At 34.6% G+C, this 25,885-nt stretch overlaps 2 protein-coding genes across 6 annotated transcripts in view; one reads left to right on the top strand and one right to left on the bottom strand.

Moving 5' to 3' along the window:
* LOC106867878 (zinc finger protein ZPR1) overlaps positions 1-5,504 on the top strand; it is a 28,616-nt gene extending 23,112 nt beyond the window's left edge. For all 5 annotated transcript variants that reach the window (XM_089352735.1, XM_089352736.1, XM_014912936.3 and 2 more), the window contains 2 exons: positions 2,413-2,481; positions 5,166-5,504. In XM_089352735.1, the coding sequence (XP_089208861.1) occupies positions 2,413-2,481; positions 5,166-5,276 (180 nt within the window). In that variant the 3' untranslated portion in view covers positions 5,277-5,504. The remainder of the gene's footprint in view (positions 1-2,412; positions 2,482-5,165) is intronic.
* Positions 5,505-8,931: 3,427 nt separating this feature from the next.
* LOC106867877 (uncharacterized) lies at positions 8,932-25,885 on the bottom strand. Its single transcript, XM_014912935.3, has 6 exons — positions 25,609-25,885; positions 20,057-20,343; positions 18,370-18,520; positions 14,211-14,307; positions 11,389-11,557; positions 8,932-9,383 (listed from the first exon to the last, which is right to left on the bottom strand). Exons 1-6 carry the CDS (start codon positions 25,767-25,769, stop codon positions 9,187-9,189), a joined length of 1,062 nt encoding a protein of 353 aa, XP_014768421.1. The 5' UTR covers positions 25,770-25,885; the 3' UTR covers positions 8,932-9,186.

Genomic DNA, 25,885 nt, shown 5'->3' on the forward strand with positions numbered 1-25,885 from the left:
AACCACAGATTTATTGTTTTAGATATGATTTTTCAAAGTGAACCATACTGTTTGCTCTAACATCCAGTAGTTTATTATATAGGGTACAGTGTGGCAGTTTGGGTGTCTAGTTTTTTTTTCATTGTCTAATCTGCTTTTAAGTTCTAGTGATAGAAGCTCGGTTTAGATAGTCCCAGTCAGTTCACAACATCAGTTGTTTGCATCATTGTACAAAGTTAAAGGTCACCTTAGTTGACCGACTCAAAGAAATTGCCTTTCTTGGAGAAGATAGGAGCTAGATCAAGTGTGCACTGTTTGCTTGATGGGAATGGATTGAATGCTATCTGGACTACTTAGATTGGAGTGACTAGAAAAGTGTTTGTACTTGGCAGCTTTGTGCACTTAGAGGTGAGGCACATGGGACAGGGGAAATGGCTGGAAAAAAGAGTTAAGGTAGAATTTTATTGTGTCTGCAGTGTTGAAATAGAAGCAAAATATAACCAGGATAGGTGGTTGCCTTTATTTACAGTTGTGTTACTTATTGAGTCATTTTAGTTAAGAAGTCTTGAGGAAAGGGATAGAAGACATTTTCTAGCTTGATACAGATCCTCTTGCCAGTTACTTAAAATATTTGGGTTTAATTTGGAAAGAGAGAGAGAGAGAGAACTTGTAGGCCTTTATTTCCTGATAATTACGTTGCAGACATTACACAGGTGTATGAGTGCTTCCCAATTGGTGAAGATGGATGATTTTTCTCTAGGTGTGGTGATTATTGCCTGTGCAGCTGTTGCGCAGTTTTGTAAGCAATTTAAGGGTTTCGTCTTTAGAGTAAAATGAAATTTTGATGGTTTCATTTTGGGTAAATTTCATAGATGAGAAATATTGTATTTTCTTGAACCATAAAATAATTAAAAAGTACTTTTTATTGACTTTTTATTTCAATTTTTTGTTAGTAAGCAAAAATATAAAAACAGTTTTAAAAAAATTTTAATGAAAATTAAAATTAACATCTAGCTATAGTCCAGAGAAAAAAACTCTAGTTTTATATTGTATCATATTGAAGTAAAAGTAATTTATTTGTGACAAGAAAAAAAATTTTAATAATTCATATGTAAAATATTTCCCTTGATTTGTTCTATGATATTTGATGTATATTATCAAGTCATTAAGAATGAAATGTCCAATTTTGAACTGTAAGTTCAAAATTTTACTTTATCAGTAAAAAGCAATGTAGTTAAAGTATGTACCTAAATTATCAACACAATTTTGCCATTTTATCGGTAGCTTATTTATGCCAACAGTAAAGGATTCTAGTGAGAAAGCAGTGATGAAATCATGAAAGGCTGTTTTTGCATCTTTAGATTTGAATTTTTTTTCTTGCAAAAAGTTGTCTAATGCCTGGAAAACATGATAGTCAGTTGGTGCAAGGTCTGGTGAATATGTTAGATGACAGAGTACTTCCAAGTTCAATTCCTGTAACTTGAATAGCATTCTTTGTGCAACATGTGATTGAGCATTGTCTTGCAAGAGTATTGGTCTGTCTGTATTGACCAATCTCGGTTGTTTAATTGCAAGTTCTCTCAAAATTTCATCCAATTGGTTGATGTATACATCTATTGTAATTGACTTACCAATTGTCATGAAGCTGTAGTGGATGACACCAGTGCTGGACCACCAAAGAGACAGTATTAACTTTTTTTGATGAATATTCTTTTTTAGATTGTGTTTTGGCACTCCATCTCTATCAAACCACTGTGCAGAATGCTTGCTAAGAATCTATTTTTCATTATACATAACAATATGATGCAAAAATGGTTTGCTTTTATGCCATAACAGCAAAGAATAGCAAGTTTCAAGACAATGTGTCATTTGATGCTTGTTCAGTTTGTGTGGTATCCACTTGTCCAGCTTCTTTACCTTGCTGATTTGTTTCAGATGGTCCAATACAGTTGGAATCAAAACATCAAACCTTGCTGCTAACTCACTACAGTTTCCAGCTCATCATTATCCACCTTGGTCTCAAGTCTACCATGGGACTGATTTTCAAGAGTAAAGTCACCAGACTAGAGCTTCTCAAACCATCAATGTTCAGTGCGCTCATTTGCCACATCTTCACCAAACACCTCACTGATGTTTCAAGCTGTCTGGAATGCATTGGTTCCATGATGGGACTCAAATTCATAAACAACACGAATTTTTGATCTATCTATGGGATCACAAAAATTGACTAACAAGAGAAAACTCAATATAATCAGACACAATGAATTGCATTTTGTAAAGTGATGTAACTCTTCAATGAGTTTTGTAAAACAAAGAATTGTCAGGATTAAACATTAGAGTTAACGACTGTCAAACTTGGTGCATAAGAAAATTGGACATTTCATTCTTAATGATCTGATAGTTGGAAACTTATAAATTTTTCCTTTTCTACAGATTATATCAGGAGAAAAGCTTAATGTCCATTTGATCCTTGATGATCCTGCAGGCAATAGTTATATCCAGGTGAGCTAAAATAATTGTTAAATGTTACAGAATAATATAAGAACTGACATATTCTGAATGATATATATATAACTACATCAAACGAAGAATGGGACTGTTGGGGTTTGAAATAGACCTGACTCAAGTTTGGCTCACAGGAAATGTAAAAACAGAATGATAAGTTTGTAAAACTATTTATTTGAAGTTGAAGGCTGTAGAGTTAATTTTTCTTTTGTATTTAGGGCATCTAGAAATCTAAGATTTGAAGAAAAATATTTCATTAATATATCTGGCAGCTGGCAGAATTGTAAGCATGTTGAACAAAATATTTATATAGCATTTCTTCTGGCTCTTTATGTTCTGAGCTCAAATCTTGCTGAAGTCAATTTTGCCTTTCATTCCTTCAGTGTCAATAAAATAAAATACCTGTCAGGTACTGGGCTGATGTAACTGACTTGTTCCCTTCCCTTAAAATTGCTGGCCTTGAACCCTGCAATGGAGTGACATCCTGTTGAAGGGGGATGTTGTGATCTCAGACACTTGTATGCCATGGGAACTGAGTGACTGGTCTTTTGAGTCTTAGGGCTCAAGAAAAACATTAAAAAATGTATCTTTCAGTAGATTCACAATTTTGGTTTTAGGACAGAAAACATTGAATGTTATGTAAAGTATTGAGTTGTCCGGAAAGTTCGTGCCGATTTATAGTAGCTTACCTTTCGACTTATTTTAGAACATGGTTGAGTCCATAAAATAGGATTTGTCTACACCTCCATTTGGAACACGGTTTAAGCTATCTTTTCGTGGAAGAAGGTTTATGTTCCTATAACCTGTGTTAATTCTGTAACCCTTTAAAATGGAAGACTAGAAAGTTCATTTTCAGCACTTGATGCTTTTCTTTTTCCATAAAGTGAAAAAAGTCTCACAAGCAACCAAAGAAATATGCGCAGTTTACGGTGATGTTTCTTTATCTGAAAAAACTGTATGGAAGTGGTTTGCAAGGTTCCGAGCTGGAGATTGTAGCCTTATTGATAAAGCGCAGTCAGGCAAACCACCCATTACAGATGATGACCAAATCAAGTCATTAATTGAGAATAACCCACATTGCACAACCAGAGAATTGGCAGAAAGCCTCAACCTATCAAAATCCGTTGTTCATGAGCACCTGGTAAAACTTGGGTACACAAATCGCTACGATGTTTGGGTACCACATGAGTTGAGTGAGAAGAACCTTTTGGATCGCTTTTCCATCTGTGATTCACTTTATAAACGGAATGAAAAGGCACCTTTTTTAAAGCAAATTGTGACAGGTGATGAGAAATGGATTATCTACCGAAATGTTCAGAGAAAGCGATCCTGGAGTAAGCAACATGAGCCACCCTTAGCCACCCCAAAAGTGGGTCTTCACCCTAAAAAAGTCTTGCTTTGTGTCTGGTGGGATTGGAAAGGAATTCTGTACTGTGAGCTTCTCCCAAGTAACCAGATAATTAATTCTAAGAAATACTGCACACAACTGGATGAGTTAAAAGCAGCAATTCAAGAGAAACTTCCAGAATTGGCCAACAGGAAGGGTGTTGTTTTCCAACATGATAATGCAAGACCGCACATTTCTTTGGGAACCAGACAAAAATTGCTGCAGCTCGGCTGGGATGTGTTACTCCACCCTCCATATTCACCAGATATTGCTCCTTTGGATTTCCACTTATTCAGGTCTCTGCAGAATAGTCTTAATGGTAAAAATTTCAATTCCTTGGATGATGTAAAAAGATACCTTGATGAATTCTTTGCCATGAAACCACCTCAATTCTGGGAAGAGGGTATTTTCAAGTTAGAGGAAAGATGGAGATGCATTGTGCAACAAAATGGTTCATATTTGGTTGATTAAAAATGTAATGACAAGTATTTATTGACCTTTTTCTTTCCTTTAAAAATCGGCACAAACTTTCCGGACAACCCAATATATATTTTTTTTTACAGAATTTGTATTTAATCACTATAACTTGAATATAAAAAAATATCACAATAATTATAATCTTAATCTAAAACAGTTTTGAGATTGTGTGTAATTAGAAGGATCATGTTAGTATAATGTCTGAAGGGTTGTGATTTTAACCTAGTTGAGTTTCATCAACTTCAGGCCTCACTGCTGATTGGCATGATGTCACTCACCAACATAATCTAACCTCTAATCCCTATATGTGCTGTCTTCTCATTCTTTCTTTTTACTACTACTCCATCAGTCTCTGCTCTTCAGAGCTGCTGAGTGATCTTGTGTCACTTTTCTTTCTCTCTCTAAGTGTACCACTGGTACAAAATTATTTACAATTTTTCCATGCAAGCATGGTTTAGATGAATGTATTATTGAAGCACATAGTTTTACAGCCACATACCCTTCCTGTTGCTAATCCTTACCAGTTTCTCAAGTAAGGATGCCTTATTTCACACATCTTTGCAAGCACAAAGGCAGCAAATAATTTATCAACATGGAAAATGGCAACAACGTCACTTCTTGTAGCTCACGGTATTTAATATTCAGAGAGAATATGTAAACACACACACACACACTTAACCACATTGTCATTCTCTGTATTGATATTTATCCTTTTACATAGATTAGCAATATCCTTAAATAGTTTTTTAAAAATCATTTGTGCTTCATTTGTGCCTTAAACTTAAATTGGCTATAATTTTTTTTTTCTTTCCTACAGGATTTATGTTTTCCTGAAGAAGACCCTGACCTTAAAATCACATATTATGAAAGGAATTTTGAACAGAATGAAAGTCTAGGCTTAAATGATATGAAAACTGAGAATTATTAAGAAGATTTAATGCACTAAATCATATCCATTTTGATTTTAAAATACTATAAAGTTGCTTATTGGTTTTAAAGATATTTGTTCTTATCTTTATTCATAGCTTACAATCAGTGTGAAATCTTAGTTATGTTATCTCTTATGTTAATTATTTGCAAACCTTTTCTTTTACCAATGTAAGTTGTTTGCTGACTGCATTATGTTATGGATTGAATAAAATCTTTGATGTCAGAGGTTTTTGATTTATAACAATTTATTCAGCTTATATACTCTTTTACTCTTTTACTTGTTCCAGTCAGTTGACTGCGGCCATGCTGGAGCACCGCCTTTAGTCAAGCAAATCGACCCCAGGACTTATTCTTTGTAAGCCTAGTACTTATTCTATCGGTCTCTTTTGCCGAACCGCTAAGTTACGGGGACGTAAACACACCACCATCGGTTGTCAAGCGATGTTGGTGGGGACAAACACAGACACACAAACATATACACACACACATACATATATACATATACATATATATATTTATAATATATATATATATATATATATATATATATATATATATATATATATATATATACACACACATATATACGACGGGCTTCTTTCAGTTTCCATCTACCAAATCCACTCACAAGGCTTTGGTCAGCCCAAGGCTATAGTAGAAGACACTTGCCCAAGGTGCCACACAGTGGGAATGAACCCGAAACCATGTGGTTGGTAAGCAAGCTACTTACCACATAGCCACTCCTGCGCCTATCATCATCATCATCATCATCGTTTAACGTCCGCTTTCCATGCTAGCATGGGTTGGACGATTTGACTGAGGACTGGTGAAACCGGATGGCAACACCAGGCTCCAGTCTGATTTTGCAGAGTTTCTACAGCTGGATGCCCTTCCTAACGCCAACCACTCAGAGAGTGTAGTGGGTGCTTTTACGTGTCACCCGCACGAAAACGGCCACGCTCGAAATGGTGTCTTTTATGTGCCACCCGCACAAGCCAGTCCAGGGGCGCTGGCAACGATCTCGCTCGAAAATCCTACAGGAGCCAGTCTATATATATATATATTAATTTATTCACCTTATAAACCAACATCATAAAATGCATAGTCTACTTTGACAAATTTGATGTAGATGCAAACTCAGTAGCTGTTGACTGGTTAAGAACTTTTGGAAATTAAATTTCATTGCTGAATGCGGTGAAAGAACACTTGACAAACTACACTACTAAACAAAATATGTGTCAGTGACAGTGTATAAGTGGATACTATAGACTTTGATACAGTAATTTCAACATCAGAAAAGGTGATATAAAAAAGGAAATCTATTTGCTAGTAATAACTTGGTACAAGGTGTCACGTACTTGGTAAAGTCTTAGATGATTTTCTTCAATTTCTGTACGATCTCAGTAAAAATTGCACATTGTAAAGTGCAGCAACTGAACAATATCATGAGTAGCTGGTAAGGAGTGCCTTCGTAAATGAATTGTCATACACAGATATCAGACTGGAAGGTTGCACCAGACTCGAGTCTGGTGCAGCCTTCCAGCTTGCCAGCCCTGGTCAAATCGTCCAACCCATGCCATCATGGACAATGGACATTAAATGATGATGATGTATATGCCAACATCTGTGAAACTCTCACAGTTATGATCAAACTAGAGCTTTGGTTCTTGTACAGTACAACTCTGAGACATTTCAACAACTTTGTTCTATGGTTGTAGCAGTATATCAGGGTATATGGAAAAAGCTCATAAGCCTTTATGTATTCTTCAGCAAGCTGATGCTCCTTTTAAAGATGTAACACTTGCAGGGATAATAAGTAAGAAATGTTGCTGGGTTTGTGGCTCTAATATTTATCCATGAGTAAAGTGAATACTTCTCATGTGGGAAAAATGTCACTGGGTAAGAGTTTGCCTGATGAAGAAGAAAGTTATGGTTTACGTCATTTCTTTGTGACTTCTCAATTGCTGCTCCTTGGTGTTTACACTCTTTTACTGCAAAATCACAGTTAATGGAAAGTAAGGTTCATGTCTTATCAGATTTTTGGTAACCAGTAAGTTTGGTTACTTATTCAACCTATTTCTCACTGACAAGTCCTTAGTTACTGCTTCTGTGATGAGCAAACAAGTGCACTGATGATCTTTGCTTAAATGATACGCCATATCCAAACACTTGTCTGGGCATTTTTAAGGATCTTTTTAGTGGTGTGATTCTCAAAACAGATTTTTAAACAATGTTCTCAGTTACAATAGTATACAGAGGAAATAGATCTGAGCTCAAGATTTCAAACTTTGTAAATAATTCTGTATGTAGTGTGGCCACAAGGAAAATGTACAAGCCATTGTTATTTGCAAACATAAAGAAAGATGTGAACCTATAGCTACTCAGTCCAGGAAGTTTAGTCCTGCTGATCAAGAGTTCATACCTTAAGAAATTCAGTGATTATTTTCTGAAGGGATTATAGAACATGGTGTGTGCAAGTGTAAGAGATGACTCTTAAGCATAACAAGAAGCAAATGTGCATTAATTATTTGTCTACAATAAACATTTATACCCTTTACCAAGCATGGAGACTATGGGGAACAGTTTAACAATTTATCACATATTCTCAATTTTTGATCGTAAAAGTGCATATGACCTTCTGAACATTTGGACTGTGATAAGACTTTTATGGTGTTTGCAGCAATCAATTTACCTGAATATAGTTTGGTGTTACCAATGTTGATGCTGTCTTCTAAAGAACTATAAATAAACACATGGAAGAAGAGAACTTCCGTGACATTTTCCCTTACAAAATTAAGGGAAAATCAGTGATTGACATCAAGCAGAACATGTTGTAAACATGTGTTTGCTGCTGAAGTTGACTTTTAATGAATCTAAATCTGTTAAAATTACAATGTCAATCAGTCTTCTCAACTACCAAATTACAAATGGTTGAATCGAGCTGGACCTTGAATAACTGAAGCAATTTCAATAATTGCTGTTATCAATATAAGTTTCTTTAGTTAGAAGTGGGCATTCACAAATTTTTTATCTTTCACATTATTCTAATATCTTTAAGCTGTTACTCTCTTCTCTTCCTCAATATGTTATTATTGTAAAAATATCATTTGCTACAAAACCGTTTGTAAAATTCATTTGCTTCAAAATTACTTGTAAAAATTATTTGCTGTATCTATATAGCAAATAGCACTATACTTGCTAGTAATGCAAAGAAATTCATTAATATTCTAGGAACCAATTTATCCTCTCTCCTCTCATCTTCTCTTATAGTCACTATTATTCTGCTAGCATAACCGAGGATGGCAGTACATGATAAATCCTATTTATCTCTATTACTATTCATCACTCTCCTCCTCTACCACTCTCTGAATATTTTGTCAAAAGTGTGATAAATATTTGCCATATTTAAACTATGCAGGGTTACATATGAGTTCAGTATTAATATACTCTTCAACAGGTTAAGAAGTAATCCTGTTTACATGAACAGACACACACATGCATATGTGCATGCATATACACTTTTATGCAAACATGTACATATGGTTACAATATTGAGTCCAATTCTCTTACATTTTAACTGAGAATGTGTTGTGAAGTGTTAGTAAAAATGACATAGATAAAATCATAAGCAATATTCCAAGCTTGACAAGTGATAAAGAGTAACTAGACTTTATTGAACAATTGTAGTACAATTTTTTTTCAGAATGCTCTCCAGGTGATAAACATATCAACATATTTTAGAGGAATAGGTATGGTCCTTTCAGGAAAGCAACATGTTTTTTATAAGTGAAATATTAAATACCAATGAAATTTTTGCTTTATTATAAATTCAACTTATTACAATTAGCAATCTTTAGTGAAAACCAAAACTTAAAAAATATTTAGATTGAGGCCAATGGTATTCCAATTTAGGGTTCAATGATAGCTTTAACACACTTTCCACTGAAGATAGTCTTGAATGCTTCTTCAAATTCTCTCATTGGAAACTTATGTGTAATCAGTGGCTTAACATCAACTTGACCACTAAACACCAACATTTCACAGCATTCCCAAGTATGGAATATACGTCTACCATGTACTGTTTTTAGAGTCAAAGATTTAAAAACTGAAAACGAAAATTTAGAAAAAGCTAATTTAATTTATAATATTTGCGAATTCAACTTGTAATAAAAATAATTATTTAAATAACAAAAAAAGTACAATACAAAGTTGGTAAAGTGTTGTGTCCATAACCTTGCAGATTCACTCTCAAATACTGGTGAGATTGATGCCATTTGTTTTACTTAAATTGTTCCAAGCTGATACCTGCAAGGGAGAAATTCTAGAGAGCCAATGTTCTGGAGGCTCAGGACTAAGTGTTGGGATTAGACTGAGAGATTGGACACAGCATGAGTGTTGAGAGGAGGATAAAAGAGTTGATTTGGAGTGCTTGAGTGGAAGTGGCACAAGACCAGCCTGCTATGAGAAACAGGCTATAAGGGCCATTATAGCAAATGTAGAAAAGTCAGAGAGAAGACAGTATACCTGTTGATCAGAAGTCGGAGCATGTCTGATAGTGATTTTAGGCCAATCATTCAAGTGTTCTTTCTCTGAATACAGTCAGGAATGTTTGTGTAACAGCAGCACCTTTCTGTTGTGGGCATCAATTGAGCTTTGTAGAGTGTCAGCAACTGTTGGAAACTGAAGTATTTTTGATCATGAAGAGAATGGTCAGTCTTTGGGATGTGGTTCTAGCTAAGGATGCACTTCTCATAGAGAAAATCCTTGGTGATAGTGAGACCTAATATGTGGAGCAATCACGAAAGCTCTAGTTGAGTACTGCCCATGTTTGAGAGAAGTAAGATGTAACAATGTTTACTTAATATGAATGCCTTTTTCTTTTCTTTTTTCTTCTTCTGTTGTAAGAGATAAGATGGGCATAGTCCCTTGGAAAATGCTGTGGAGGTCTCCATTCATAGAGTTAGTGTAAGCTTCACATGTGGGGTTTTGGGTTGGATGTGAATAATGTATTGGGAAGTGTTAAGGAGGAATGAAGGGTTGTATCATCTGCATAAGAGTAGGCGTTGAGTTGATTGAATGTGGAACAGAACTCTGTCAATACACTGGTGGTGCAATCTGGAGGTGTTCATGGATGTGAAATTTCAGTAGAGGATCCACATGGCAGACACTTCAAAAGTTTTATTGATATTTAAGATAAGAATATTACTTCCATTGAATTTTTCTAAATGGGAGCCCCATTGAGAAACATGGAAGAGTAGGTTTCCAGTGAATCTTTTAGCGTTATAGATGCTGTACTGGTACTAGTTTAAAAGAGAGAAAGATTCGAGATGTCAGAACTTCACTATTAATGGCTGTCTCTATTATGTTTGAAATACTGCAAGTGCAATAGCTGAAAGAATCAGTGGAGTTATCTTTCTTGGGAATGGGACATACTGTAATCTGTTTCTAAAGATCAGAGTGTATACCTACTGTGAGAGAGCGAGAGAGAGAGACTGAAGAGCTTGATGAATATAAGGGGCAAAATCTAGAGCATTGTCATTGCTGCTACTACAGTGACCTCTGCTTCACAGAGTTGGCTGGCTTTGTATCACTTCCACCCAGATATTCCTCACTTCCATATACACCATTCATATTGTGTTCATCTTCACAGGTTTCACACTGTACTCCTTCCTCAGAACATTGGTTCTCTTGAATTCCTTCCTTGCTAATATTTTTCCTGCAACTTTCAACATTTCTAAAGCAATTGATACTACTGGTCTTGGAGGAACAATGAAGATATGGACACATTCTTTCCCTCTAGATTAAGCCAATACAAATGAAATAGACTAGTTTGGTTTCAATTATAAAATATCTTCTATTTTATCATCTTTTACTCGTTTCAGTCATTGGACTGCAGCCAAGCCAAAGCTTTGTGTGTGTGTGTGTATATATATATACACACACACAAGCTGTGGTTGACCTGGAGTTATAGTAGAAGACACTTGCCCAAGGTTTTGCATAATGGGACTGAACCCAAGATCTCATGGTTGGGAAGCAAGCTTCTTAACCACACAGCTATACCTCTGCCTGTTGTGAAAAAATTAAAATTAGTGAGAAACATTACCACTTACGTATGTCTTGAACGGTATTTTCAATGTGGATTGGTTCTTTTGGCAAACCAACCATGACAATATGACCACCCTTTCTGAGCATACCAAACATGGAATTCACCATAATTGTTGAACCACTGCATTCACAAATTCGGTTAATACCATCATCATTTGTTAAATTCATAATGAACTGGAACAACAGAAATGATATTCACTTTGTAAAATTGTCATACTAATTTTTCTTTTTGATTTTACAATTTACACCTGTATCACTGACATGAAAGTAAACCATATAAAGCTTATGAAACAAGTTATTTTCATAACTTTGTTCTAAAAGTCCATGTTTGTTTTCAATCTTTGTTTCATATGTTCTAAGTAATGTAAAACTTTCTCTTCATAAGTCCCAAGTTTGGTTTTTATATTTTTTTGAATATAACACATATGTATATGATACATATATAATATAAAACCACAATAAAATACAAATCCAAAACCATAGAAAACACAAACAGGAGCAAAGAATGAAAGGAAAAGAGGAAGAAAGGGGGGAAAAGCATCAATTCAACACCAATTGCCTCAATTAGTTGCTCACCACAAGGTTCAACAGAATCTACTGAAGCCAGCCAACATGCTCATGGCATTACCACAGATGATGGTGAGTCTAAGGTGTTGTAACAGCCAAGTACCTTCACACGCATCACCTGACACCTCAGTAAGGTGAGCTGCCAATGATGAAAAGAATTTTGTTGTTAGTGGCCCAACCCTTCCAAAAATCTAAAACACCACTGGCTGGAAGAAAAGGATCACTGACAAGTCCCGGTATAAAAAAATTGGGAATGTGTCTCCTATATATGATGCATGGATGCTAAGAAAATATGTCTTGTGTATCAATGGGATGATTTCAATCTCTAGGCAATGCCATTTCACTTCATTTGTGCTACTAGCACTTTTTAGAAAGGCACAAATTTTATCATTCTTTATTTCCTCTCCCTTAAAAATATTGGATCACTAGCAGCTAAGCCTGGTTTCACCTGGTCTGTTTGGATGATGTGGCTGTGATCATTTTCGGTAAGGCATAATCTATAACAGCGTTTCTCAACCTTATCATTTCAGGTCCCCTGTTTCAATTGAAGCCTCCAGCTGTATGAAAACAGCTTCAGAAGTTGTGAAGAACGAATTTACATGTAGTCTGTTTCTGAGAGCTATTCTGTTGGATCTCTGTCTAATCATTAAAACATTGATTTAATTATGAACATAGAAAGAAATTATACATTAATCCCTATTTTTGTAAGCAGTTGTATCCATAAAAATTTTATTTTCAGAGAGCAGAAATTGAAAGAAGATATATGAAATGGACGTGTGTGTGTGTGGGTGTGCATGCGTGCTTGTGTGTGTGTATGTGAGAGAGAAAGAGAGAGTGAGTGAAGGTGTGTGTTGTGATGATTGACGTTTCTTAAGGTACACACACATACATAGAAAATGTATGGTCATTGTAGAAAATTTTTACGATAGTTGATTTATGGAAAGGATATGTTAAATTTCTTTTCCATAAATCCACTATCGTCTCTACATGGTAGGTAGACCTGGTAGAAATAGCAGCCAAATCTCCCTCAAAAAACCCTACTGTCTCAATCTGACAATTCTGCCTATTATGTAGTTTGAATGAGAAACTGTAAGGTGTGTGAGCAACTGGTTGTGTTAATGGCAGAAGAAAGGGGAATTGCATTAGAAAAAGTTTTAATTGATGTTTTCGGTAAGTATGGGGGCTAGGAAAAAGTAGAAGAGGCATTAAGAAGTTGATGTTAAGAATTGCTTAAACAGAAAATGAAGCTGTAAGAATTAACGGGAAATGTAAGAATTAATAGCAGACATATCCTTATTAGTAAATCATTCAGTTTCTCTGTGCTTTAAACATTTAATGGAATGAAAGTTTCCTCACTTGAAAAACAGGTAAGGATTGGAGAGCAAGAAAGTCATTTGGCTGTAAAACAATGTTTTATTAATGTGTTCATCTAACCCATGCTAGCATGGTAAAACACATAAAATGATCAAATAAATTAATGAACCCATTATCTCTATTTGCTTTAATTCTAGCTTTGGATAACAGAACTAAAACTCTCAAACAGATAAAAATTTCAAACATTAATATCTGATGATCATTCCTAGTGAGAAATTTGTAAAATAGCATAAACTTTTTCCTCTTCAGAGCTAAAAAATACTTCAGCTTAAACACTTACAAAACTCAGGCGAGATTCACAAAAGACTACTACTCTCATGTTTGGAAAGATGTTACTAAATTGCAGACCTACAAGCATCCCAGATTTCATCAAAAAGAAAGTCATCTAGTTCAATGGTAAGGATTCACCAACAGACTGCAACCTCTTGCACATAGAACTTGCTAGTTGCATATTACTTTCACCAGAGCGCACAAATCTTTCCCCATCTTATCACCTGTTCTGTGTTTCTCCTTCTACGACTCACACTAACTATTCTGCTTCATCTTTGCTCCTCAGAATGTCAATTCCAGAATTCTTTTTCCACCCTGTTTTTCCTGCATACTTTGACTTGCAGCTTCTTAAGCTGAACATCAACCAATCAGTATGGAATTTCAACAGCTTCCGATGGTCTCTTCCTCCCAACAAAATCTTTAACAAAAGAGAGAGACAGACAGACAGAGAGAAATTGCATTTTCTATATTAGCTCATTGTTATTACTTCACTCAGTAAAGACTTTTTAGGGTTTTTTTATTATTAAATAACCTGATTTCTCAATTCTGAAATTCTCTTACTTCATGCCACAGAAATTTGAAATATTTGAGTCTAAGTATAAAGTAAAACACTAACATTTTTGAGATCCTGGTTTGAAGAGTTGACAGTTACATCTGCTCCCATCTTTTTTGCTAGTTGTAGACGTTCATCTATCACATCTGTACAGATAACTCTGAAAATAAAACCAATATTTTATTTAATGTTTATTTTTTCCTGTTTATAAGTTAAATGTAAACTTGTCTCCAAACACAAGTGCACCATGTGGAATACTGATTTTCACTGCACACCACTGTAATTTTACCGTTTCATATTTTTTCTGGATTCAGTATAGCTTACACAAATTATCTCTGTTCTCCTTGAGTCAGTGAGAGGAGCTTCAAGATGGCTTTCCAACCTGCTTGAAATTGCAACCATATCACTTTCAAATAACACCTCACTGTTTCACATAATGTAGTTCTAGGGACTCCTAAAAAAACTGGAAGGTCATGACCAGATGCTTTGATCAGCATTGAATGGGGCTAAAGAGCAACAGCCACTAATATCCTCAAAATTCATGTAATCATCATTTCTTACACAAATGTGTGTGTGTGTTAAGAAACTTGGCAGTTGAGTGTCTTTGAACTGTCAAAGCAGAATATGGAGAGAAAAGAGAAAGGATGATGAATAATTAGGGGAAGAATGTTAAAATCTAGATGAAACTATAAAAGACATTGTTGATATGGATAGCATGGGCATAGACAGTATTTTCTTAAAGAAGTTTCTTATAAATGGGTCCACTGCTAGCCATCCAATTTGTGAGAGACACAAATTTATGATACATGCTAGATAATAATTATAATTAGATTGGACTTGGTAGGGGAAAGATATTTTTTCCAATCTTGTTAATGCTGTTACATCCCAGCTATATATGTTGGTAGATAAAACATAACAGTTCTAGCTGTTGTTAACAATAAATAAGCAAAGATATTTGATGTTTTGAAGCAAACATTGAGATGTATCTATTAGAAATGTTGAAAATTATCAATAGTTAGGCATAATACTTGCGGCAATCTGAAAGACACAATTACAGTTGCCTTAGTATGAGGTGGTGTAAAATCTGTAGGTATTAAGTATAGATATAATATAAATTATGATAATATGTAATTATGAAGATAAAAATATTAATATGATAGCAAGCAATTACCAAGGAAAATTCATAAAATTAATTTCTGTAATCTTTCTGATAAAGTATCAATCAAATAAACCTTTAAAGGCTAATGAAATAAGATAGATAAATGCACACACACACACACACACACACACACACACACACACACACACACACACACACACACACACACACATGCACACACATGAACACACAGACAGACACACTAAATAGTAATTACATGGAAAAATGGGAGCATGAAAAGTAATACTCTTAAGATTATAAACCTGGAAAAGTATAGGACAAGCTATTCTAGTGAAGTAAAGAATAAGAAACTTTTTACTTAAAATATTGCCGCAAAGAATGCCAGTTCTTCTAATTTATCACTCTTATCAATTTTCATCTTTTAAATTTATTATACAAAAATGCTCATTTAATTTGTAAGTTTGTCTAACTAGTCACTTTTTTCTGTATTTAAGGTAAATTAACCAAATTCTACTTCAATAAGTATAGTGTTATTTATAAATTATAATAAAATAAGTTTTAATATTCAAATTTTAATTTTAGCTGCAATATTTTAAGTAAAAAGCTTGTCATATACTTTTCCAGGTGTAATAACTTGTCCTGTACTTTTCCAGGTATATAATCTTAAGATTATAATCTTTTATAATCTTTTCATGCTCCCATTTTTCCATGTAATTACTATTTTGTGTGTCTGTCTGTGTGTGTGTGTATCATCATCATCGTTTAACGTCCGCTTTCCATGCTAGCATGGGTTGGACGATTTGACTGAGGACTGGTGAAACCGGATGGCAACACCAGGCTCCAGTCTGATTTGGCAGAGTTTCTACAGCTGGATGCCCTTCCTAACGCCAACCACTCAGAGAGTGTAGTGGGTGCTTTTACGTGTCACCCGCACGAAAACGGCCACGCTCGAAATGGTGTCTTTTATGTGCCACCCGCACAAGCCAGTCCAGGGGCACTGGCAACGATCTCGCTCGAAAATCCTACAGGAGCCAGTCAGGCGGTACTGGCAACGGCCACGCTCAAAATGGTGCATCTCATGTGCCACCCGCACAAGAACCAGTCCAGGGGCACTGGCAACGATCTTACTTGGCTTGCCGGGTCTTCTCACGCACAGCCCATTTCCAAAGGTCTCGGTCCGTAGTCATCGCCTCGGTGAGGCCCAATGTACGAAGGTCTTGCCTCACCACCTCAGCCCAGGTCTTCCTGGGCCTACCTCTTCCACGGGTTCCCTCAACTGTTAGGGTGTGGCACTTTCTATCTTATTTCATTAGCCTTTAATGGCTTAATATTTGATTGATACTTTATTAGAAAGATTACAGAAATTAATTTTATGAATTTTCCTTTGTAATTGCTTGCTATCATATTAATATTTTTGTCTTCATAATTACTTATTATTTTCATGCTTGCATTTTTTCACGTAATCCATGATTTTTCCAGGCATTGCTGTTATAAGATAATTAATAATGTGTCAATTAATAATTTAAGATTTTAACTTATAAAATACTGAAAGATAACATTTCAGTTTTTCCATGTAAGTGATGATAATATTTCAATTTTTTTCAAGTTTAATTTAAATATATATTGTGATTGAGTTATTTGATATTACCCATCCACACCAAATTAATGGCAGGGATTTCCATGGCTCACCAAAAGTTACAAGCATGACCCCAAAACCATCAGTTACTAGGCTCACCTTAAGTAACCTAGATTTTGAGTTGGGAATAATAGCACTGACTGCTACTAATCTAGATCTATCAATAATTATTTAATACAACAGTAATTATAAAAGCATATCAGATATACACAAGTTAAAATTACTATATCCCATTAATATAAATTTGATTTATGAAAAATCCCTTTTAATTAATTTTGAAATTTAAAAAGTAAATTTAGAATATCAGCACTTTTGACCAGTGCCTTTTCTGGACTGCCTTACTACATGCCTTCAGGTCTGCCCATAGAGACACAGCCAAAAATGACTATATTCGTGCCTCAATAAATTTAGATGCACATATCTGAAGCCTATAACACATTAATGAACTAACCTGATTAAATAATTAACTAAAAAGAAAAAGAAAGCAACTAAAAAGGAAAAGCAAAAAAAAGCAGAAAGCAAGTTAATTAAAGCTGAAAGAGAAAATTAATAATAAAAGTAAAACTTACCCTAATTCAACAGCATATTAAAAATAACTTTATTAAATACTTAATTAAAAAAATTAAATATACGAAAGGTAAAATCGACCTCAGTGGAATTTGAACTCAGAATGAGAAAACAGACAAAAATAAAAAAATGCACGAGGAATTCAGAATTGTTAGTCGCATTGAACAAAAATTTAGTAGAAAAAAGTTATGAAGTGAAATGTAATGAAATTTATTGTCAGTAAGTGAGGAAGTAAGAAGTAATGCCCCAAGCTATAATGTTAAGATAAGAATATATTTCTAAAATGAATGCTTACATTCTAACACGGCGAGTTGGCAAAAACGTTAGTGTGCCAGGCGAAATGCATAGTACCATTAAGCATTTTTGCCTGGCACACTAACATTTCTGCCAACTCGCCATGTTAGAATGAAAACATTCATTTTAGAAATATATTCTTATCTTAACATTATAACTTGGGGCGTTGCTTCTTACTTCCTCACTTACTGACAATAAATTTCATTACATTTCACTTCATAACTTTTTTCTACTAAATTTTTGTTCAATGTGACCAACAAATCTGAATTCCTCATGCATTTTTTTTATTATTTAAGCCTAAGAAAAGTATACTTTTATTTTAAAATAAAAAAAATTATGTTAATTGAAGATGAATAGGTGCCTTACTGCCCCCCCCCCCCCTGAGGTTGCAGATATTTTGATGTAACCTTTTTCTACTGAACCAAATCTCAAACTATTTATGCCAAAGTGTAGCTGAGGGGATGTTCTCTTTAAAGCTGTTACCAGTTTGCAATTTAGTTGAGAACTGAATTAGTGGTGAAGCTTGGAAGCTGCTGCGATTGATGAAATGGTGGACTTAAGAATATATTCAATTACTACCATGGTTGAATGATAATAAATTTTACCTGTTGGCACCAAGAGCTTTTGCCACAGATGTTGCTAATAAACCAATTGCTCCACATCCAATAATCAAAACATCTTCATTTTGCACTTCTAAAGATTCTATTGCTTGATGAGACACTCCAAGTGGCTCTAAAAGTGTAGCCTCAAGGAAAGCTGAATAGTAAAAAGAATTTACAATAAAAAAAATCTTTGTTGGCATTAGGATACAAATAGGACATTGTATTATCAGTGAGCAGAAATATAACTGATAATATGACTAGGGCCAATATAATATAATTATATCAAACTTCACATTCTTTTGTAATTTTCATTAAAATTTAGCATAAAGAGCATTAATCTCGACAAATATCTATTAGGTTGTCAAGTATGAAATTTGTAGAAAAGAAAATAAGTTTGCTAATGTTGTATAAACACAAGGAATAGTTTTATTCATCAAAGTATGCACCCATATTGTCAATACACTTTTTCCATTTCAGCGGTAGCTTGTCCAGCCTGGAACTGTAAAAGCCTGGCAATCTAGAGTCAGTGAAATCTTGGAAGACCTGTTTTACAGCATCATCGAAATTAAATTTTTTTCCTATTTGTGAGGTCAAAGTTATCAGAACAAAATTTTGCAAACCAATTTGATACTGTCTGCTGTGTAATAACATTAGAATGAAACACTCCATTAATATTCTGAGCTGTCTGTGATGCTGTATTTCCAAGAAAGAACTCATATTTCAAAAGTGTACAAATTTCCGACTTATCCATCTCTAAACAAAAATAGCAAAAAACGATTTATAAATACTTTATAAAGCACAAAATGAGTTAGAATAAAGAAATAGATGTGTCAGATTCCTAACAAGAAATAAAGATTGTCAAAATATAATAATGGCGCAAAATGAGCAGCTGTCAAAGTTTACCATATACCTTACTACAAAATATCATACGTGATGACCTAATAAAAAGGAAGCATATACTGGGTTAGAATGCATAAGAAATATAGACTATAAATCTTAGTGCAAAATTTATTTCTGTTTGATTAAAACAATCAACTATTTGGTGTTTTTTTTGCCTTTTTCTTTTTTTTGGTAAAACATGGGGAGGAGCCATTTATAAAAGATCGTTCAGTGAAAGGGTGCACTGAGCTACAAAAGGTTGAGGACTAATGCACTATATGAATACAATATCTTCATTAGTTCTCTTATCACCAACTAGATTATGAAGTTCACCAGGGCTGAAATGTATAAAAGAATAAGAGTTTCTAGGCGCAGGAGTGGCTGTGTGGTAAGTAGCTTGCTTACCAACCACATGGTTCCGGGTTCAGTCCCACTGCGTGGCACCTTGGGCAAGTGTCTTCTACTATAGCCTCGGGCTGACCAAAGCCTTGTGAGTGGATTTGGTAGACGGAAACTGAAAGAAGCCCGTCGTATATATATGTATATATATGTATGTATGTGTGTTTGCATGTCTGTGTGTCCCCCCCCACCATTGCTTGACAACCGATGGTGGTGTGTTTACGTCTCCGTAACTTAGCGGTTCAGCAAAAGAGATCGATAGAATAAGTACTAGGCTTCCAAAGAATAAGTCCTGGGGTCGATCTGCTCGACTAAAGGCGGTGCTCCAGCATGGCCGCAGTCAAATGACTGAAACAAGTAAAAGAGTAAAAGAGTAAAAGAGTAAACAAAAATAAGATAATTTTATATTTACATATATTAGTCTTTAAACAGTATAAATATTTTGAAGGTACAATGCTGTATTGGGAGCATCCTCCATAAATTGTTTTGTTTCCATGACCATATTGCCCCATGTTCTTACAGATACCTTGTAACCCATGTTTACATTGGTAGCAGTGATCACAAAAAAAATGGTTCTCTACAGTGACACGTTGGCCTATGATGACTGTGGATGATGGGCCACATTTCACTACAGTACCAGCACATTCATGACCTGGAGTAAATGGAATGTTGGCTAGGAGTTTTGCAACTTCATTCCACCTAAAGAAATAAAAAAAATAAATGAATAAATAAAATTATACATTGTCTACTGAATATAAAATAGCTTTATTTGTTATATTTATAAAAATATATCTTAAAAATTCTGATTAAACAGTTTAATGGTACAAATACCACCAGCACAGTAACACCACCACCTCTGTAATCATCACCAATGTTTTAGACAAAATTCTTGTACCTCATCTCTTCTGTAAAGCTTGGCATCCTCAGACATGTCCTAACAACTTCCTTTTGCATTTGTTTTGTTTTTCTCAGCCAAAGGTACAGCCTATCCTCATTTGATATGTATTTCTGAATAATCTATTCCCCTTACATGTACAAACATAGCTGTTTCTCTGCACACATGTAATTTTGTTAATACCCAACATTCTTGTAAATAGTCATTGGATACCCAAAAATTCATATGCAACTTATTACTTTCCAATTGTTGCTGATCAAAATTTAAAACATTTTCTTCAAGTTGCTAAAGACTGTAATTTAACTTTTAATGATGTCAAATGCATTTACAGCACTACACTGATTTGATTGCTTGGCTATGAAATTCAAAATGGTAACTTGAAACCTGACCCTGACCAGGTAAAACCCTTACTAGAACTACCTATTCCTATTACCCACAAAGCATTGAGTCAAATTGTTGGTCTATTTGCGTATTATTCCAAATGGATTCCAAAATTCTCTGACAAGATAAAATCGTTGGTTGATACAAAATATTTTCCTTTGAGTGAACAAGCTTTGTCAAATTTTAAAACTTTATGAGATGATTTAGCAAATGCTACCTTAAAAGTGATTGATGAAAGCCTTCCTTTCTCAATAGAAACAGACACATTGAAGGCAATTATATCTGGCATTTTACATGAAAATGGAAAGCCAGTTGCATTTTTTTCAAGAACCCTCAACTCAAGTGAGCGCCGTTATTCTTGTATTGAAAAAGAGGTGACAGGGATTGTGGAATCTGTGAGGAAATGGTCTCATTTTCTTCTTGGACATAACTTCACACTAATAAATAATCAAAACAGTGTTGCTTTTATGTTTAATTGTCAAAAGCGCAGTAAACCTAAAAACGAAAAGATTACGCATTGGCGAATTGAACTAGCCCAGTATAAATTTGATATCATTTACCATTAAGATAAGTTTTATGTTGCATCTGATGCTTCATCACGTACCTATTGTGCATCTACAACTGATAATGAACCGTACCGTGTTCATACAGTGGTATGTCATCCTGGGATTACACGATTGTGTTATTATATTAAAGTTAAGAATTTACCATACTCTGTAGATGATGTAAAGCGTATAACTAACAATTGTGTAATATGTTGTGAGGTGAAGCCTCACTTTACTAAAACATCTGTTTCATCAGTAATTAAATCTACTTAAGCTTTTGAAAGATTGAGTGTTGGTTTTAAAGGACCCCTATCTTAAGTGTCAAAGAACCATTATTTTTTGACTCTTGTGGATGAGTATTCACATTTTTCATTTATTTTTCCATGTACTGATACTAGTGCTCATTCTGTTATTAGTAATTTGAAGGTTTTGTTTAATCTTTTCTTCGGATTTCCTGCTGTTATTCATAGTGATAATGCTAAACAATTTCTGTATGATAGGGGTATAGCGATTACTCATTCTACTGAGTACAATCCTCATGGAAATGCTCAATGTGAAAGGTATAATGGAGTAATATGGAATTACATTAAATTGGCCTTACGTAGCAGAAATTTACCAGTTTCTCAGTGGGAAGTCATGGTTCCAGAAGTTTTACATTTGCAACGTTCATTATTATGCACGGCAACTATTGAAACTCCGCATGAGAGATTCTTTAAATTTCCTAGACATTCTACGTGTAGTGTTTCCATTCCTACTTGGCTAATTCAAGGACCTGACAAAGTGTTTGTTAAATGACATGTACACAATAAGTATGATCCGTTATTAGATGAAGCCCAACTGGTACAAATTAACCCTAACCACGAGAGGTTGCAGTACCCAGATGGATGTGAAAGTACTGTGTCCATTAGTGATTCAGTGTTCACTGGCAAAATGACTGAGGAGTATCAGTCAAATAAGGATCAAACTGATGTTGCTGACACTAATCCTATTCAAGTGCATGAACACCATGGTGGTTTTTCAGATACCATGACTGATTCTGTCCCACCTACACCAGCTCAAGAACCAGAACCTCAAACTACTTTGCACTGGCATTCATCCAGAACAAAAAAGTTCCTGATAGGTTAAATTCATGATTGATGATGTGTTACGCTTATGAAATGCCTCATTATTATGTTGTGATTGGCTCATGGTTATGTTTGTATTTTGCATTTTGTTGGTTAATTTGTTCTTTTTTCTTGGGGGCAGGGAATGTTGTGATTTTAGTTTTGATCCCGTGACTTTGATTGTCTCGATTGCTGTTATTTGCCTGCAGTGCAACTGTGCAGAGTTCTGTTCTGTTTGCGGCACAATGTGTTCAGTGTTAGTTTTTAACAACAACAACAACAGCAACAACAGCAGCAACAACAACAAGATCAACATCATCATCATCATCATCATCATCATCATCATCATCATCATCATCATTATCGTCATCATAATAATAACAATAATAATAATATTAAAATAATATTTATGATACAATTAAAATTCACAAATCACTGTAAATCCCAAACCTCACAATTTGAAGATCACTCATGATATTCCCACACTTATAACATTGCCAAACTAGTATAATAAAGATTAAGATGTCTCTTCAGAGTCAGGAAATACTTCAGCCCTGCGTTCTTCAAAGCTGAAACATAACTGACATTAATAACAATAAAATTAATATTGTAAATGTAAAAATTTAAATGTAAAAATATGAAGATTTGTTGCATCACCTCTTTCAAAGAAATACAAGAGAGGTGATTTAGCAAATTTTGGCTCAATAATGATTGAAAAACCATATGTTGAATGAAGTGAAATGTTTCTTATATCTAAGAAGCATTATATCTGCAACTGGAAGTGTAGAGGAGGACATTGAAGTGAGATTTGGAAAAGTAAGTCATGTCCTTCAAATTCATAAAGCATGTTTGGAAGGCAAAGATTCTGTCCAAACTTATTAAACTGAGAATTTTCTTTAGTAACATTAAATCTGTCCTGCTATATGATTCCAAAATATGGCAAATGAATGCAAATATCCTTTGAAAGCTCCAAACATTTATGAACAGATGCCTAAGGAATATCTCAACCATTAAAATATCCTGAAAGTGTGAACAACGAAAACCTTTGGATCAAAATCAAGCAGAAATCTATTGGCTAACAAATAGCAAGATATAAGAGGAGAAGAGTAAGCCTTATATTAAAAACACTAATGGGATATTTGACAATTCCAGTTTTGGACTATAATCTCAAGGGTAAAAAGTATGCAGGACATCAATGTTCAAATACAGGAGAAATATCATGAAAAATAAATGGAAGCTTAACACATTGGAAGTTGCATTTCAAAAAATATTTTCAATTACCTTTTCTAATATCTAATCTATAGGGAATTTCAAATTCTGCCAAGAGAGCATAAATAAGGCCTTGTGGTTTGAATGGCAATGAGAATATAGAATGTTCAGACATCTTTATACAGTCAGAAGATAAATTAATCATAGCCTATATAATCTCTTTTACTATAATACAAATTTCAATATAATACAAATTTGTGAAAGAATATCTCTTATCTTTTACTTCTTTCAGTCATTGGATTGTGGCCATGCTGGGGTATTGCCTTGAAGGGTTTAGTGGAACAAATTGCTTCAAGTACTTATTATTTGCTGAACTACTAAATAACAAGATGTAAATACACCAAAACTGGTTGTCAAAGCACACACGCATACTCTTTCTCTCTCTCTCTCTCACACACACACACGCATGCGCGTGCACACACACACGCGTGTGCGTACACACACACAACAGGCTTCTTTCAGTTTCTTATTTCTTTATTGCCCACAAGGAGCTACACACAGAGGGGACAAACAAGGACAAACGGATTAAGTCGATTATATTGACCCCAGTGTGTAACTGGGACTTATTTAATCGACCCCGAAAGGATGAAAGGCAAAGTTGACCTCGGCAGAATTTGAACTCAGAATGTAGTGGCAGACGAAATACCGCTAAGCATTTCGCCCGGCATGCTAACGTTTCTGCCAGCTCGCCGGCTTCTTTTAGTTTCTGTCTACCAAATCCATTTGCAAGGCATTGGTCAGCCCAGGGCTAAAGTAGAAGACACCTGCTCAAGTTTGCTATGCAGGGGACAGAACCCAAAACCACATGATTGGGAAGCAAGTCTCTTATCACACAGTCAAGCTTATACTTAATGTGTAGAAAAGTTAAAATACTGAGCTGGCAGAATTGTTACCACACCAGGCAAAATGTTTATTGACAGTTCATCCATCTTTATATTCTGAGTTCAAATTCCACTGAGGTAGACTTTGCTTTCCATCCTTTTGGGGTTGATAAAATAAATAATAGTTGAGCACTGAGGTCAATGTAATTGACTTACCTGCACCCCCAAAATTGTTGGTCCTGTGCTAAAGTTAAAAACCAATATATGGAAAAGCTGTTGGGAAATTATGGATGAGGTCATAGAATTAATATAATTTTAGTATTTTTCTTTCTCTAAGTCCATAAAAATCCTCTCATGGAAAAATAATAATTTTCTTGTATTATTCCGTTCCATTTTAATTTTGACTATCTTTCCAAAATACAGATTGTAATTTCTTTGATATTGAATATGAAATATGTTTGCTTGTGTGCATATGAATGTTGAACCCATGTGTTTTTGCACATGTGAGTGTGTGTGCATGAATGCATGTGTGTGTATGTATATTTGTATGTGTGTGTGTGTGTGTGTGTGTGTGTGTGTGTGAACAGTGTTTAAAGAATAGTAAAGATTCTAGTGTTGTTTGAAGATTCCATTGCAATTTGTAATGCTCCCTTAAATGTAAGATGATGCCCATGGCAAGAGCACTGATAATGGTGGAAAAGATGAAGATGATGATGATAATGACAATGAAGAAGAAGAAGAAGACAATGATGACAAATAGGAAATATCTTATTTTGTGACAATGTTATTTCAAAGAGTATATAAAAGTTGATATACATTATTTTGAATATATAGCCTTATAAAAACAAAAACAAAACAAAATAAAAAATAAACAATAAAAATAGCAGATTGATTTTGAAAATGATATGAAGTTATATTAGTAAAATATTTTCATTTCAGCAAAAACTTACTTGTATAAATTAATATCTGATCCACACAGTGATGCAACTTCAATTTTTATGAGTGCTTCATCCCCGACAGGTTCTGGTAAATCTAAAGTTTTAAATTCAAATGATTCTTTCTCAGATGTTTTCACAAGAGCTTCCATTTTGCGAGGAAGAGGGTCAGCCATAATTTTTTTTTTTAATGATAAATGTTACCAAATAATGTTTAAACAGAAAACGTGTATAATCTCTTACAGGACTCTTCTTTTACTGATTAATATAAATACAAGAGGGTAAATGCTTG

This window comes from Octopus bimaculoides, chromosome 5, assembly GCF_046866305.1.
Source record: "Octopus bimaculoides isolate indiv1 chromosome 5, ASM4686630v1, whole genome shotgun sequence".
Classification (NCBI taxonomy): Eukaryota; Metazoa; Mollusca; class Cephalopoda; order Octopoda; family Octopodidae; genus Octopus; species Octopus bimaculoides.